General features: G+C 39.6%; 1 protein-coding gene across 3 annotated transcripts in view; it reads right to left on the bottom strand.

Annotated features, from left to right (window-relative positions):
• Positions 1-18,445, bottom strand: part of UVRAG (UV radiation resistance associated) — a 94,145-nt gene that overhangs the window by 12,741 nt on the left and 62,959 nt on the right. For all 3 annotated transcript variants that reach the window (XM_084226457.1, XM_084226456.1, XM_084226458.1), the window contains one exon: positions 539-630. In XM_084226457.1, coding sequence (XP_084082583.1) covers positions 539-630 — 92 coding nt within the window. The remainder of the gene's footprint in view (positions 1-538; positions 631-18,445) is intronic.

An 18,445-nucleotide genomic window follows, 5' to 3' on the forward strand; every position in this document is an offset into this window, starting at 1 on the left:
CATGGAAGATACTATAACCTTCAGTTATTTATTAATGTAGCTTCTCATTTAGCAACAACACTGAACATGCAACAGCTATTTTCATTACCAGCAATTATACTACAGAGAGGTGGTGTTGCTTATCATTCAGATTCCTATGCAGCTCACTTGAATTCCAGTCACGGACTGCCCAGGCTATGACTTGTTCTGCTTAAGGAGTTTGATACAGAAGGTGTATCTGCTACCAAACATTAAATACAGTCTTAAGACAACAATTAATTCACCTCCCTTTAGTGAAGAGCATTGCTTTTTCAAACAGGATTCCCTTGCTACATCAAGCTCTGAGAAGAGTTGTGGGCCCATCATATGGAAGAACTTGTAAGAGCGTAAGAAAACAATAGAATGTTGTGGGCAGTTACAGAGCCTGTATTTTGGGAAGGTCATAATCTCACCAAGCATTCTCAGCTTGTGAAGAGGAGCTGCTTGCCTGAGACAAATCCTTACCTTCATTTTTTTTGTAGCGCCCACCTCTTTCTTATAAATTACAAAAAATACTTACCACCTAACCATCAGTCCAAGCTCCATGAAGTTTTTCAGGTTAGGAAGAGTTTGCCTTAGATCTGGAGTACTCAGCCCATGCTGGTATCTAAGCTACAAAATCAGAAAAAAATCCTAAAATTAGCACATCTTTCCAAATCCCAAAGAATACAACATTATAGTCAGTTAAGTCACTAAGTTTTTAGAAAGTTTAGGATGATTATCCAGCAGTTCCAAGATATTTATTCCCCTTAAAAAAATGGTCTATTTACTACTTGTATTAGGAAACCCACACAAGAGCAGTGCCAAATATTCAGTCAACCTGACTCTTAAACCTTCTTACAACTTTCCCCATTTACTATCTGCAACAGGAGAGCAGGTTCACAGCTTAATAAAAACACAGCCATTATGGGAACTCACCAAATTCCATCACAATGTTCTGTATTCATTAATTCCAAATATTTATTTGTGTGTACTTGTCAGTCTGAGTGTATCAGTGTATACTGGAATTAGTAATGGAATTATTGTAGTAACATCAATGAATAAAAATACATATTGTCATACAACTGATCAATATCTGTGATCCTTACACAGTTTATATCAGCATTTAAATGCCTGTTATCAGTATCATAATTAAATCCAGCACTCAAATCAGATGCTACTTAGCAAAGGGAAAGGCTTTAAACACTGACATACTTTAACCTGAATCTTGACTCGTGACATAACTGTCACTGGTGAGAATTATAAACTCCATGTTTAACAAGTCACCAAATTAAAAATACCTCTGAAGAAAACAGCACATGGAAGGGAAAAAGTCTTTCAAATTTGAATCTCAAAATTTCAGGAAAACTTTGCAGAGAAATGTATCCCTTGTGTGGTTAAAATATGAAAAAAGACCCCAACACCCTACATTCCAGTATCTCTAAGGCTACTGGAATGATGCACTACCAACTTAATAAGCAGTTCTCAGCATACATTAAGACGTTTTAGAAGTCTCTGCTGGACTCCAACACGGGCATACACAGTAACTGCACAAATTTAGTGCTGATAGAGCTACTTGCTGAAACATGGAACAGTCCCACTCAAAGTTAAATTTCTTTTGTTTAGAACCACACACCTGTTCCCACAATTCCTGACAGCAAGATGCAGGAAAGTATCTTAAGTTTCAGAAATTTTTGACTTCTCCCAAACAATCAGGTTTTCAGAGAAAAAGACTCCTGAAATTGGGAATAATTTTTGTGCTTGTCTGAGTTTCAGAAAGAATAATTACTTTGGAAGAAAATCACCCTCAGTACTGCATTGTACAACAGCTGGCCATTTATTACAGTTTATTATTTCCATATGGACAAAGCCAAATCATATGGTGGGCTTGGGTTCATATTTTCTGCTACAGTGACAGAACCTGGATTAAGACAACCATACAATATAAATTACAAAGCCATCACCACATTCTCCTGATGGGATTATAGCGGAATTCGTTAACTGGAGAATTAGCCTGGAGCAAAAGAAATAAAGAAGAAAAAATCCACCAACTCAAAAACTACATTTGGTCCTCCTCCAACAATGAAAAGTTCACGGAATACCCCTTTTTATAGTCATTCTTACATTTTAAGGTTTCAGAGCATGAAAATAAGGTGGATTAAGGGATCTCTCCAACAGCCAAGATGAGAAGAATTCATGGGAGACCCCAGTATCCAAACATGAGCAAAACCATTGCTTCTACTCAAAGATATTTTCAGATTTCCTATAGTAGAGATGCATATTAAGTAAAGTTAGAATGCAAGTTCCATGAAACCCCTAGAAAAAGTTATTAGTTAACTTCATAAACTGCATACTATTTGGCTTTGTAATTGATTAAAAGCAAAGCAATACTGCCTTGTGTCTGCATCAATACAAGCTGCTTCTGATGTATTTACAAACCCAGAAATCGCTGAAAAACTTATCTGCCTTCTAGGAACAGAAAAAACATTCAAAAATCAGCTGAGGAATAGAGTTTTAGTCTGGATTCAAAATTATCAGTCCATTAATGCAGCGAAGGTTAACTCCTGCTTTGCGTAATTCTGTAGTAGTCTCACATATCCTGACAAAGAAAATCTCTGTTTTGCTGCATGATGCAGGCCACTACAGGTACAGCACCAAACAAATGCAAACAAGGAGGTGGAGGGAGTTTAAAAACAACTCTTTTTTACTTAAAAGATGAGAATTCTTCTTCTTCCTCTCTTTAACCTCCGACAAAGTAAAATAACAAATATTAGTATGGACTGTTTTTTTTTTCCCAGCACTTCTCATACACCTTCCCTTAAGTTTAATTGTTTTAACATCCAATACCCACATGCAGGGCTAGTTAATCCACCTCAACCAATAAACAGTAAGGCACTGAACAACAGCCATAAGGACTGAATCCAGAGGAGGCCATGGAGACACACCAAGGGTTGCTGGAGCACCTCTGCTCTGAAGACAGGCTGGGAGAGCTAGGGGTGTTCAGCCTGGAGTAGAGAAAGCATTAGGGAGACCTCAGAGCCCCTTCCAGGGCCTAAAGGGGCTCCAAGAGCTGGAGAGGGACTTTGGATAAGGGCCTGAAATGGCAGGACAAGAGGGAATGACTTCAAACTAACAGAGGACAGGATTAGATGGAATACTGGGAAGAAATTCTTGGCCGTGAGGGTGGCGAGGCCCTGGCATAGGTTGCCCAGAGAGGCTGGGGCTGCCTCAGGTTTGGAAGGATGGGGGCCCAAGGCCAGGTTGGATAAGGCTTGGAGCAACCTGGTCTAGAGGGGGATTCCCTGTCCATAGCAGGAGGGTGGAATTAGATGATCTTTAAGGTCTGTTCCAGTCCAAACCATTCTATGATTCCCTGTGACTTGTTACAGTAGGATTCACACAAGTACTTCTTAACATCAAAATGAAGTTTAAAAAGAGAAAAATGTAGGGAGAAGCTGCTTTGGTCATAAGAATTAAGAGGGCAGGAAAACAAGAGCAGACAGAGGCAACCATGTGCTGTCCTGATTCTCCTAAGAAACTGTTTAAATTTCAATTGCCGCTATTAAAAGTCACCCATCTCCACACCAAGTTTCCAATGCAATAATTTTCAAAAGCAGCATTTTAGTTAAGATTTTAAAGATCAGATATTTTCTTTAGGGTATTACAGACCCAGCCATCCAAAGAAAATGTGCCTGTTTTAATTGGAGCGAAGAGGTGTCCAAGATTTGTGTCCACAGAGAAGAGACCATGTACTCTCCACACAACTTTGAGTAAATCATTAATGATGTTCCAGAGATAAAATATTAATTCTGATTTCTATACCAGTATTTAGCTCCTATGCACAGCTTTGTTCTCCCAAGTGTTGCTCTCATGTTTGTTACTAACAACACTTACTCCACAGAAACAAGACACAGGAGACAAGATACATCATATTTTATGAACAGTTCAAGGCAAAATAATTTAAAGAATTATATGTACAGAGAAATCTCAAGAAATAGGATAATACATTTACTTCAAGGCCAACTTCTCTACAAAAAACCAGCTAATCATACCAGTGGGTATTTTCTATTATACCTATATATTCCAACATCACAGAAAACCATAAATGTTAAAACAAGCTGCATTTAAAACAGTGGTTCTCAGAGCAAAAGGTAGATTTATTCTTCAAAAACCTGTATTATTCTAATTTCTAAGAAAGTGTTTAAAGATTAAATTTCCTTAAAAGACTAATACCAACAAAACCACAGCATTAGCTGTAGGTGATGCATGACAAACAGAAGTTAAATTGTAACAAAATAGGCATAATTATTTTACATGCTAAGATGAGAAAAAATAATATTCAGCTGCTCCAGTTTCTACCTGTATTTCCTTCTCTGCAATGGTCTGAACTTACACTGGAAGGGAAGTGAGTGAACCAGCAGTGAACAGCTCCAATCTGACCATCTCTACTCCACTGCCAACCAAACAGCTTCCAAGGAGTCATTTCATCAACAGGACTGTAAGACTTAAAAATCATGACCTAAAATCACGTTTGACAACAGAAAAGCTTACTGCCTTCCTAAAGGTAACAATTCCACAGCAAAACGTTCATTCATCAAGTCTACCAGTTGAGATACATCATTTATTAACTAACTAAAATACAAACCTGCAAAAGTTCAGTTCCTTTCCTATAAAGTCTATAAGAAGTACTAGGACTACTGAAGTTTTTCAATCTAGTTGGCTTTAAAAGAAACCTTTTAGTTATCTTTCTATTCCTGGGTAATTGCAGGTTGCATCCAAGATGTTTGCCACTCCATGCCTGCTCTTAAGAAAAACAATGATATCCTGCATTTATGTACAAAAAACAACTGTCCACTTCCTATCCTAATTCTTGCAGAAGTATTTAATAACTAATGGTATACAAGCATATACATGTACTTCCAGCCAGAAACCACAGAGTACCTGGGCTCAATTATATTTTTTGGGGGGAGTGCAGAATGACTCCAATTCTAACCTCATCTGTTCATCATTTCTCACATTGTTTCCCCAGCCATATTCATCTTGTTCTAAGCCATGTGGAAGCAGTCTAACAGCCAGAATATGTTACTAAAGCTCAAAATAGCAGCCACTTTAGTACATATTGTGCATAATATTCAAGTCTATGCCAAAATCTGCTGTATTTTGGACTTCCCTTAGTCCCCACTGCAGGCAACTGGTTCTTGATGTTGTAGCACTACCTGCACCTACACAATATGTGGACTTGACCCACGATTACCCTATGCAAAGATCTTGGAATATTAAGGCAGTCAAAAACAATTTTGAATTATTTTCAGCTATATGAAGAGTTTCTCTTGATAGCATCAAGAATTTCAAAAAAACATCTGCTCCACAAATGTGAAAACCTATAGAGAAAAATAGAAGCAAAACTATTGTTTCAATCAAATTTGCAGAGCTGGTCACAAGCCAAGCATTTGCACAAGGTTTTCAGAGAATGTCAAACACTGATATATTAAGAATGTCAAACAGAAATATTAAGTTTTAGAAGTTTTAATAAAATGACATAGTTAATTGTTTTACAAGATCCTGGGTGACTTTGTCAGAGTAGGACAGAACACTGGCAGACATTCAGATTACTAAGCACTGCAATAAAGAAAATGGGAAGTGTTGTTATAATGCCTGTTGCTATATAAACAACTATGGGGGATCAGTGAAATAAGGCCTGCTGCTATATAAACAGTTGTGTGTGTTTATATCTTTTGGGAGCAATTATAAAATTTTTTGCTTGCCTTTGTTTTATTGAATCTGGCTAGTTGTTCTAGCTCTGAATGCCTATGTGGGTTTACTGAGAAACCCTTAAGCTACAACATTACTGAAACTTGTTGTGATATCAATAGCTCTTTAGATAATGTACCTCCAAACTAAGCATCTAAAAATCATTTTCATTTTTCACACTTAAAAAGACTATCAGTAAGCATCAATTACAGTTTGGAAGTAAACATAACAACAGTTAAAACAGTTTAAAAAACTTTTTTAAGATTCTTGGGGAAATAGGAGCTGAAAAAAGAAAAATAACTGATGTGATTATAAGTCTTGAAGTTCTCAATCTTGCTTCCAGGAGAGCGAATAGAGGACTGCTACAGTAGTGACAGCCCTCATCCAAGCAAGAGGAAGTGCTCAAATATAACAGCTTTTTCAATAGATAAGACTTATCTTTATATGCCTGTGTCCATCTCCCAGAGTTACACCTGAAAAGCAGATGTTTACTCTGCAACTCATTCAAGAGTATTAGACTAAAAAGAAAGCAAGTTACATCCATATCCTTGAAGACCCATGTCCTTCATTAATCCATTGAGCATACTCTTTCAAGTTCTTCAAGCCAACTGAGCATGCCTAAAGCCTTCACTAAAATCATCTTAAAACACTCCCACCACAATTTTGATTTAGTAAATAAAGCACAGAAACAGCAACCAAAGCAGTAAGAGCAGATAACTGCATTTTATGCTATACCATTGAAGGAGAATTACAATCAGTAATTTTTAAAGCATGCTTGGTCTGAACTAAGCTGATTTGTCCCATGTTTACAAGGGAGATGCTGAAATCAATAAGATAATTTCCTGTTATCACAAAATCCTAGAACAGTTTGGGTTGGAAAGGACTTTTAAGCTCATCCAGTCCTAACCCCGCCACCATGGGCCTAGATTCCTTCCACTAGATCAGACTGCTCCGAGACCTGTCCAGCCTTGCCTTGAACACTTCCAAAGGATGGGGCAGCCACAGCTTCTGTGGACAACCTGTGCCAGGGCCTCATCACTCTCACAGCCAAGAATTTCTGTGCAGTATCCTATCTAAACCTGCCCTCTGGCAGTGGGAAGCCATTCTCCCTGTCATTCCAGTCCCTTTCCTGGTCTCCTGGAGTCCCTTTAGGCAGTGGAGGGGGCTTTAAGGTCCCCATGGAGCATTCTCTTCTCCAGGCTGAATCCCCAACTCTCCTGGCTGTCTCCAGACTACAAGGGCTCCTTGGAGCATCTCGGTGGCCTCCACAGGACTTGCTCTAACAGGTCCATGTCCTTCTGATGTTGAGGGCCCCTCACCCTCTGACCTGTAACAGTGATAACTAACACTGGAGATGCTACACAGTCCCTGGACCAAGACTAGTACAGTTCAGAAACATTCATCCTCTACATTAGAGCAAAACGTCCTCACAGAGCTCTGGCTGATTAAGCTCTCACAAACTGCATCAAATTGAGATGGAAACTTTTTCTCACCACTGGTTCCTCCTGCCCCAAGAACAGCCTGTCTCCTTTCCTCTCCTCTCAGCCTGGAGAATTTTAATTCACTTCCATCTGAAAGGCAGGGGAAATTCATGCATGAAATCTACATACATCTACAGGAGTAGTTCAGAAGTGATCAGGGAAACTATATTCTCATCTGATAACAGACCTAATTCCCTTTTACCTTCTTTTATTTGTCCTGGAATTACATTAAGCTGCTTCTTCCTCTTGCATTCACCAAAACACAAAGTCTGATATTTATTCTAAGACAGCAGCAGCCTCAATTCTAAGTGCATAGCAACTTGTACTATTCTGCCAAACATTTATGAACCCATTTTCTTCTTATTCTTAAAACTTCAGCAATATTTAATACTGGATTTTGGTTTCAGAGCAATATAGTGTTTATTGGAGATAGACCTCAAGAAAATAAGGAAATAGGAGTATGTGTTTGAGTACATGTAGAACACACTCTAGAACTGAACATTTAGATAAGCCAAAAAGCTGCATTTCCTCAAGAACTCTCTCACTGCTATATATGAAACTCTTGAGAGTAAACACAACACCCCTCCAGAGAGGTATCAAACATTAACCTTCATGGTTTCAGTCTGGTGTCCAGTAAGAGGAACCATTGTGAAAGCCAGGCTGGGAGCCACTCATATAAGTAAAGTATTCCTGTAAATCTTAGCAGTTACTGGGCTTGCTACAAAAACCAACATATACGGGCCCCCATGCCCATAAAGGAATGCCTCATATGCCATGACTCTTTCATAAAAGAACATTTAAAAAGGCAATTTAGAAGATAGAGCAGTTACCAGCCTCCAAAAAGCTTCCCCTACTCCCCAGTGAAGCACTCAAATAACTAAAACCATGTTTACTGCAGTCTTGCTGCATTTATACCTTGATGAGCTGAAACTATACAGCTCATAACCTTTACAGATTCAGGGCAGAGCTTCTCAAAAGGGTTCAGTATCACTAATTGATGTTCAGTGGATTATAGGAAATGGGTACACTTATTTCCTATGCCTTCATTCATCCTGAGCTTTTGTATTAAAAATCATTACATCAGGCACAGAACAAGAGATCAGACATGCAAAAGTCAAAAGGGGAAAGATAAGTAACATTCTGTGCCTCCATCTTGAACATTAAATTTTCTATGTGTGTTTAGCTCCCCAAATGTAATCTGCATATCTGAAGTTTACTTGTTACCTATATATGAACTTATGAATAACAGAAGGGCAATATTCTCAGGGAATACAGAGGTATATACAGAGAACTCTCCCATCCTGTCCTGGATGGAAATCAGAGAAAATGTATGGTCAGGGTTATAGTGCTACATACTCCTCCTTCACTTCTCTGTTACTTTCACATTTTAATAAATCCACTCCAAAACCAGGTAATTTTCACATATGACATCAGTCCAGCTCTGCCCTCTACCTTAAGATGTTACAGGAAAGGAACCCGCAGAATTATTTCAGTGGGCAAACAATGAGCTCCATTAGATGTTGAAAAATCTTTCAGCTATTTGCTCTTTCATGTTGTGTTGGGAAAGCCCCTGTTTTAAAATGGGTGAAATTGAGTTTATAGTCATTCATTCATCCAGGTTTGTGAACCCTGCTCTTTCAGGTGAAATGGGTTTTGCTTCAAGAAAGCTTTACTCAAAGAGCAAGTGATTCCCATGACACAGAGCTTAAATGGAAGAAGAATTTGGAGATTCTCTGCTCACAGACACATCTTGCATTTCAGCTGAACTGCTTTCCAGGTATCCATTATGTTACTGTCAGTGAACAAAAGACTTCTAAAAAGAGATTAGATTGTGAATCAAATGGAAAGCCCTCACATTTGAGAAGTACAGAATGAACAGTTTAACCTATGAAAGACAGACTTGCTTCCTATCAGGATAACACCAGCACTCAGTGAACTCCACTCAGCAGTAAGACACACCAACACAGGAAATGGTTTCCCATATGATGGATGATATTTCAAACTTAAAAGCTGCGGTCAGAGAGCATTAAACCAAGGACAGTTCAGCACTGGTCTTCCTGAAAATGTCCTGAAAATACTTGCTAAATTGAAGCAGAGCTTGTTTTTTTCCTAATGACACAATATTAACTTCATGAATTACACACAAGGCCAGCAAAGAGAGATGCAATAACCCCTTCAGTATTTCCAGTCTCTTGAAAAACAGAACACTTCAAAGGTCTGGATTTCCAAACATTCTGGGCTGACCAAAAAGTGAATGAGCCCATACATATCAGACCCTTTTATTCCATTTGCTGGAGAACAACTTGCTCTAAACTTCAACCCCAGTATATAAAAAACCTGAAAGGCATTTATGGATGATTAAGTAGCTGACATACCAAAAGCTTCCAAAATAGGTTTTGTGCCCTGATGTGCCAAATCTTATGCACAGAAGTATGAGACCAACCCTGACCAAGGAGGACAAAACATACATATTAAACTATACAACAGAAGAACACGGGGGGGGGGGGGGGGGGGGGGGGGGGGGGGGAGCGGGGAATGTGAAAATAACAGAAGCTCAGGGGAAAAAAAATCTAAACCCCACAAGTCACAGATTGTCACCTGCTTGCAAATAAGAGATAAGAAAAATTTTTATGAATTAAAGCAAGTGAAGTTTTAAGAAATTAGGTGCATTTTACCATCATTTCTCTTCCCCATTAAGAAATGGGCCACATGGCAGAAAGAGAGAAGGCTCCGAAGGAAGAAACAGGCTTACCAAGCAGGACCTGGAATTCCACAGATTGAACACTTCATATTTGAATGTCCAGCTTTGCCTCCAGCGCACACACCCAACTTGTTAAGAAAAACTATACACTGCAGCTTTTTCCTACACTCATACATTGTGCCAGGGCTTGATAACAGATTTCCCACCTCCTTATCTCTTTCAATTTTGTACCATGGAACTTATATACACTACAAAGCAGTTGAACCTGGCAGACAACATGCGTTTATGTCAGATTAACTATATCAGGAATCCATTTGCCTTTTGATTACTCAATTTTGGTTCTATTTTAAAAACATACTCATTTTTTTAGGAAACTTTTTAGTCTGAAGAACTAATGCACAGAGATGATGACAACTACACAGTACAAAAGCTATGTAATACACAGAAAATGCCTGCAAGGCTGGTTTCACAAAATCATTTTGGAGGACTGACTCTAAGCACAGCTGGTGATGCCACCTCTCCTGTTTATAGAAACCTAGAACAGTTTGGGTTAGAAAGGACTTTTAAACTCATCCAGTCCTAACCCCACTACCATGGGCCTAGATACCTTCCACTAGATCAGACTGCTCCAAGACCTGTCCAGCCTGGCCTTGAACACTTCCAGGGGTGGGAAGCTTCTGTGGACAACCTGTGCCAGGGCTTCATCACTCTCACAGCAAAGAATTTCTGCCTGATATTCCATCTAACCATGCCCTCTACAGTAGGAAGCCATTCTCCCTTGTCTTGTAACTCCAGGCTCTTCTCCAAAGTCCCTCTTCAGCTGTCTTGGAGCCCCTTCAGGCATTGGAAGGGGCTCTGAGGTCTTCCTAAAGCCGTCTCTTCTCCAGTCTGAAAAACCCGAGCTCTCCCAGCCTGTCCATATATGAGAAGTGCTTCATCCCTCCAGTCACCCAACCACAGTGGTCATCCCACCACAGCTGCAGGAGCGTCAACCACTGCCTGGGCTTAGACTGCAGGTGCTGGGATCTGTATGGGTTGAACACCCATGATCTGCACCTTCACAGAGCAAGTTAATAATGGTCTTTGCCTACAGACAAGGATAAGCAGGCTTTCAGCTGAATGAAAGCCAGGACTTCAGTTCCAGCTAATCTAGTCTCATTTCAACCTATTTTTTCTTGGCATGGGTGATAGGAAAGGAAAAAAGAAAGCCTTTCCAAAAAGTTTGCAAAAAACATATATAAATTCCCCAATTCTAAATGATCTGGCTAAGTATCAGCTCACTGTAACCCTAGGAAAGTTTCAGGAATAAACCTCTCCTAAGAGCTTTTGGCTCTACACAGCTGGAGAAGGTACTTTGTGGTGTTTCAGGTGCAGTCCCTTCCTCTTAACACTGAAATGAAAGCCTGGCACTTCACAAGACAAGGACTAGACTCTGGCTTCAACCTATGCTCTTTCAAGAATACTTTTCCGTATGTAGCTAAACTGGCCTTGGAATCAGATGGTGCATTCTTTCTGAACTGTATGTTTTATGATCTTAGTTTAGGGGCCTCATAAAAGATGTAGTGTGCAAGTCACAGTATCCTGCACTCAAAGGGCCATAACCACTGCATATACACCACTACTCACAGAATTCTTTAAAGACACTTTTGCTCCTTAGTGTTTATTGCCAAAACAAATTTCTAGGCCTAACATTTCTGCTGTTCAACTTCCCATGGAAAAGCTTTTAGTTTCTGCTATAGAGCTGATTTTCTCTCATGTTTGATAGTCTAACAGAACCAGAAACTGAACCTCTTGCCTCATTTCATGTTTAACAGCTGAGTTTCAGTTCAGCCCCTAACATACGGCACTAGTACATATAGATTCAACTTTAACTCCATGCAGGTATTAGGAAGATGGCACTTTACCTACAATATAACAAGAATTTTGGTTTTCTGCTATGGTTCTGTGATTGTTACTTTGTGCATTAGACAAGCAACTCACCCACAAAGCAGTATTCCCAGGAAAGCAGCACTGGCTGCTCAGCTTCCCAAGCAGATTACACAAAGCACGTAAATGCCTGCTACCATGTGGACACGGTGGCCATGGATACACAAGAGGAGGGCTAGACATTAGTTACTTACCTGGATCTGTACTCCATTGGTGAGAAAAAGAACCTTGGGGGAGCTGATAAGAGAGTGACTTTAAATTTTTTTCATATCAAATAGCAAAGTACATGTGTTGCTAATGACTGTCAGATGAAAGCAGAACTATTCTTTGGCCAGGGCTGAGCAAGTGATGCCAATATGAATAGGAGTATCAGTCTAACATAACACAACAATGGTCTGACAAAACAAATGAGGATGAGAAAAGAAGCCTTCCCTGTGAAACAATCCTGAGCACAGCATTCAGGCTGAACAGAAGAAAAAATAACCTTGTTTCATACAGTGTAACAAATTCCACAGGTTTCACTAAACTAGGAAGTGATGCCTGGAAGGTGATGCTCTGACACCATATGCAGAGACTCTGCTAACAAACACTGTGAACTTTTTACATGGATAGCAAGGGATAGGAAAAAGGGAAGAGATTTAAACTAAAAGAGGACAAATATAGATTAAATACTAGAAATAAATTCTTTACTCAGGAGGTGGTGAGGCCCTGGCACAGGTTGCCCAGAGAAGCTGTGGCTGCCCCATCCCTGGAAGTGTTCAAGGCCACGTTGGACAGGGCTTGGAGAAACCTGGTCTAGGGTGGGTTAAGGAGGGTGTTGGTCTAGGGAAGGTGTCCCTGCCTATGAACAAGATGGTCTTCAAGTTCCCTTCCAACTCAAACTGTTGTATGAATCTATGAACTGAGGTAAGACTAGACACATTCACTCCTTGGGTTGGCTGTAGGAAAACAGAGTTGTAAAATGGTGCAAATTATGTGACACCTGGTTTTACAGGTCTACTTTTCACGAGCCATTAATTTAGTCAAGGACAGAACACCACCACTCCTGAGGCCATGTCAAATAAAGTGAGATGGAGATAGTGACCAAGGTCACAGCAAAAGAATAAAAGAGGTCTCACAACTGTCATACAGATGCCCTCTGGTTCTATGGTTAAGCTGAGATAAGACTTAGAGTAAGAAACCCAGAAGATTAAGAGGCAAATTAATTTGATGTCCTTCAGTGGCTGACTGAAATAGCAAATCATGTGACACTTTGAGTGAAAATAACTTCACTGCCCTGTGCAAGAAAATAGCTGCAGTAAACTCCCTTTTCACCGGTACCTAAAGAAACCAGTTTTACAGTTCTATTGAAATTATGTCCTCTACAAGCAATCTGGGAACTGGACAAGAAATAATGCCTGTCAAGTACCATGCAAGAGACAACCTCTTGAATATTTAAAGAAATTGGAAGTTTGATGAACAAGATGGACATGCTCTCCTCAATGGCTACACATCATAAATGCATGCATTAGACATAATGATCAATACAGGACCAAAATAATTTAATATAGAATCACAAAATTGTTTGGGTTGGAAAGGACCTTCAAGCTCATCTCATTCCAAGCCCCTGCCATGGGCAGGACAACTTCCACTAGACCAGGCTGCTCCAAGCCCCATCCAGCCTGGCCTTGGCCACCTCCAGGGACTGGGCAGCCACAGCTTCTCTGAGCAACCTGTGCCAAGGCCTCACCACCCTCAACTTTCTGGGTATACAATTTTGAGCAAGTTATTCTCCCACAGTAACACTGTGTGCTAGGGACTCACTCACCTCAGGGAGGATGATCACTAAATTAAGATCAACTCATCATATGTAATGAAGAACCTACACTGAAGTCAGGCTGAAGCAATTAAGGCTCTGGGAACAAAGGAAAGAGACAGCAAAGCAGCCAGTAAAGCAGCAATAAAGATGCTTTCTTTTTACAGACCTGAGACTCAAAACTCAAAGCCACTACACTCTCAATAACCCCTAGTGCAAAGTTTTAAAAAATTAATTAAATTATTGAGATGAAAAAACCTAGAGCAGCAAGGCCACTGCTTGAGCACTTGTGAGAGCTCAGTTCCACAAGGTCCGTGTCTCTGCTCCAGCAGAACTGGGTGCCACCCACATTGTTCAGAACAAAGAAAACAATGAGAGATGCCATTTTGACCTTGTTCTGCGTTCACTTATCGCCCACAAAAAAACCTCACCAAACTTCAGAGATTTTCTAATATTCATTGACCATAACAAGAAGTTTTCATGGTGTAATCGAAATTACTCCACAGTGAATACCAGAATGAGAGTTCACTTCTTTCTCCTACTAAAGCCTCGGCTTCCTCGTATACTCCATACACATCCCTAACTCAGGAGCTACAGGATTTATGGAGCTAGTACTTGCTGAATGCTCTCCCAGTGTCTAATGCTTTGGAGAGCTATGCAATTCACTCCCATTTTTAGCAACTCTAATGTACTTCACTGTTGAGAGTTTTCTGCAGGACAATGGACATATACAACATATGCACAATCCAGCCTTCATAGAGACTGAGTAAGGTCACCATGCCCTTGAAGGACACGAAAGGAGAAGAATACGCTCAAAAGCGGACAGTTCAGGATGCAAAGGCAGACAAGAAAACCGCAGCGAGATAAACAAAGAAGGAAGACTAACTAAAATTAACTGAAATATTAAAATGTGTGCATAAAAAGGATTTAACCAATCATGTATTAGCTTGAGGCATGAACAATAGAGAACAGTATAAAAATGGCTTGCTTTTTGTAATAAAATGGCTTCACTTGATCATATTGATCATGGCATGATGTCCCGTTACCGTTCCTCCGCACTTCACCTTTGATAATTACAGTGAATTTTTTGGTAGGTATTATTAGACGTAAGTGACTAATTTATCTTTGAAAAAAACCCTGCATTTCTATGCTAGTGAGAGTCAAACAGCTGAAATCTTAAATGGAAATTTACAGCCTTAGATAATGTTATCCAACTCAAAAAGCTCCTCTGTGAACTTTGTGAGAGATGCAATTTTACAAACAGAAAATATGGGTATTGAAACAATTCGTGCTCACATACAGATGGAAGTTATTATGAGCTCTCAGAATTAACATACATTGTTTCAACTTTGGAATGTAACAGCAAAGCAAGTTTCTCCAAAAAAAACTCCACCAAGCCAGCACTAGGCTGCTTCTAATTCCAGCTGAATTCTCCTGAGTGCAAGATGTGGTTTCCAGTGTTATTATCCTGCTGTTTTACAAAACAGTACCTCTTTATCTCTAGAAGAGTTTTTATATCAGTAATTTTATTTAATATCAATCTCATCTCACTTCTTGCACACTCACATTTCTCCTTGACGCCAGATATCTAGGTAATTGTAAAAGGAAAAAAATATATAAAAATCTGTGAAATCAGGGAAGCTTATACAAATAATTTCAAAATATTTCTTTAAGTTGACCGAATTTTTCTGGGCTCTTTGTTCCTCACAGTGTTCATAACTTGCATGAATGATTCAAGTGAGGCGACAGAGACCCAAGCTCCTGTTTTCATGCTCCAGTGAAGTCACCACTATTCTTCCCAGGCACCTCCAACCTTCACACAGCACAGAGGGAACTAAGCAATTTACATTTGTTCCTGACAAAGAGGATTGATTCTCTGAATTAAGGTAAACACCTTTGGGTAATGGTCTGGAGATAAGAGAGAGGCAGCTGCTCATTTTCTGTCCAGACTTAATTTTTCACATGTCCACAAGAACTAAGCATATCTGAACACTTCTCTGAAAGCAGTCATAAGCTCTGCTAAAAGTTATGTAAATTCAACATTTTCAGCATCTCAAGAAACATACAAGAACTCAGACAATCTGGGGTGTTTAGGTCAAGTCAGCCCCAGAGCACAAAGTTTTTATGATGCAAAGGTTTTCTGCACACTATGTACCTCCTCTGCTTTCAGAGTGGAATTTCCCCTTGGCAGAACTATATAAAGCAGCAATATTTGACCAAGAACATCAAAACAAAGGTGACTACAACAGTTCATGTGGACATCATAACACTTTCATGATTAAATAAGTAGTAGAAGCACCCCCAGAAATTCCAATTTACTTTTATTATGTTTTTATATCCAACAGCATACAATCTCAAGCATTAACATGTGAACCACTAGTGTTCTACTAACCACTTTGAAGTTTGGCCACTGACTAGCTAGCACCAGCAGCAATGACCCCAAGTAGAGCTGGAAACTCTTTTTATACCAATACATACTTAAAGCCTTCATTTACTTTTATAAGTTTAAACATATGCCAGTGATTTCAGAAACCAACTGCAAGGAATTGGAAGGCAACATGTGTGAGTGACTGTGTGTTCAACCACCCAGAGTCTTTCAGAAACAAGACAAGAAAATCGGAATGAGAGGTTTCAGTAGGTCCAAGAGTGGCAACAAGTTAGAGGTGACAAGTCAAGGAGATAAACAGGAAAACAAACGAAGTGGTGACAGTTTCTATAAAAAAATACTACAGGCACAAGTGTCAAGTAACCCAAACTAGACAAACAGGAAAGACAACCACTCTGGCCTCAATGAAGAATTCATCATTTCAATGAAAAAATAACAGAGCTTCTTGCTTGCATCACATAACTGAATGGCAAACTCCAGAATAAGGTAAAGACAAAGAAGGGTTGAAAAGCAAAGCAAGCAGCATCACAACTCACAAGTTACAGAATGAACTAATAAACAGAGATTAAGGAAAGCATTGTTTTGATAGTAATGAAGAGAGAGATCTATCAAAGCACTTGAGGGAAAGACTAATCCCTTTTTCTCACTAATCTTCCCTCTGGAGGTCAAGTGTGAACAGCTGGCTGCCATTACTAATACCACCAACAAGGAGGTGTAGTCTAAGATACAGTAACAGCCTGGCTAAGCCAATTTCCAAGATTAGTAGGACTCGATTAACTTTGTCTTAAGATATTTTAGCCTTTAAGTAATTTCAGCGGTTATTATCCAAAATACACTAAGCATGGGCAAGTCTGGAAAATGGTAAATGCAATCCAAGCTTAAAAATCAAACACAGAAAGACTCAGAAGCTTTACTTCAATTTGGGATAAGGAATAGCATAAAAATGATGGAAGAGAAAACTGGAAAAACAAACAAGACCAGTAGAAACTAGACATAAGAAGGTCAGATTTTTCAAGAATAAAACTGTAAGACTAATGTCATTTCAAACAGGTTAGAAACAGAAATGTCATATTTCTCTTGGAATTTAAATCTCTTGGCATTTTCTGCTATAATATGCTCACAAGCATGCTGGGCAAATGGTATATGGATAAAGTACAAGTGAATACAGAGAAAGTACTCTTTGGGTGTAATAAAGAATGGTTCATGACTACAACTGAAGTGCTGGCAAAATGGGACTCCACCTGGAATAACAGAACCCCAGTTCTATCCAATATTTTAATTAGGTAATCTGGATAGGGCATAGGCTCAGGCGCAGCCAGCATAAAGGCGAGACTGAGTTCTCAGCTTTTTTTTTCTTTGCCACCAAAGAAGAAACATGATTAAGAACAAGAAAGTTCTTCTTTAAGAATACATTCAAGGTACAGCATATAAAATGTGAATTAAACAAATTCACCTGCTGTGACACCTGCAGCTGGTCTGAAAGTGCACAGATAAATTTGGCCATAACAGAACCCCAACTCGACCAGCCTAGTTCATTAAGGAGTAGAAGTAAACAAGTCCCCAGGAAGACAATGTTGGATTTGAGCTCAAACAGGGGAGCCCAGCCAATCCCATTCAATCCTGAATGCAGACAGTTAGCTGGCCAGTGAGCTGGCTGCTGTTGAGACCTCGGTGTTTGAGCATGGGAAATCTGAACCCCCTATAAAAGGGGCGTCCATCAATAAACGTTGGCTGTTGTCACTTGAACTCGGTGTGTCCAGTCCAGTGCCTGTCTCCAGAACTGCAACAAATGTAACAACCTGCACAAATTCAGAATGGACTGTTGTGTTGCTGTGCAGGAGATACCTGGGGCTGTTGGTTGCACAGAATCATAAAATTTACTCTGCTAGGCTTTTAAGAGTACAAACCTATTAGAACCCAATCCACTGGAAATAAAAGGACAAGACCTGGGAAGCATTTCTCCCATCCTACTCAATGTTTTGAAAGCAACAGTTGCTCACTGTATCCAGCTTTGGGAATAGCATTTCAATAAAAACGTGAATTTGGATGGAGAATTGGAGACAAGAAAAGTGTTGAAAAGTGGTTTTTCAATGGATAAAAGTTTGCAAAGAAGAAGAGAATTAAATGGATCAGATTATTACAATATATAAACAAAGGCAACACAGGTTTGGACTCAATGTCAGAAATTAGCTGTCTTTAGTGGCCAAGACAGTCAAGCACTGAAACTAAACAGTACTTAAATCACAGGTTTTCTCCACAGAACATCACCAGGAACAGCAGAAAAGCAGCTGACCCTGTCCTAGGACTACATACCAATTGAAACAGCCAGGCCTCTTTAAGACCAGCTTTCTGAACATTCTCTGAATTCCACACCAAATGTGTTAGCTGCAGGTATTACTGCCATCTCA

This window comes from Fringilla coelebs (assembly GCF_963513975.1).
Source record: "Fringilla coelebs genome assembly, chromosome: 2".
Classification (NCBI taxonomy): Eukaryota; Metazoa; Chordata; class Aves; order Passeriformes; family Fringillidae; genus Fringilla; species Fringilla coelebs.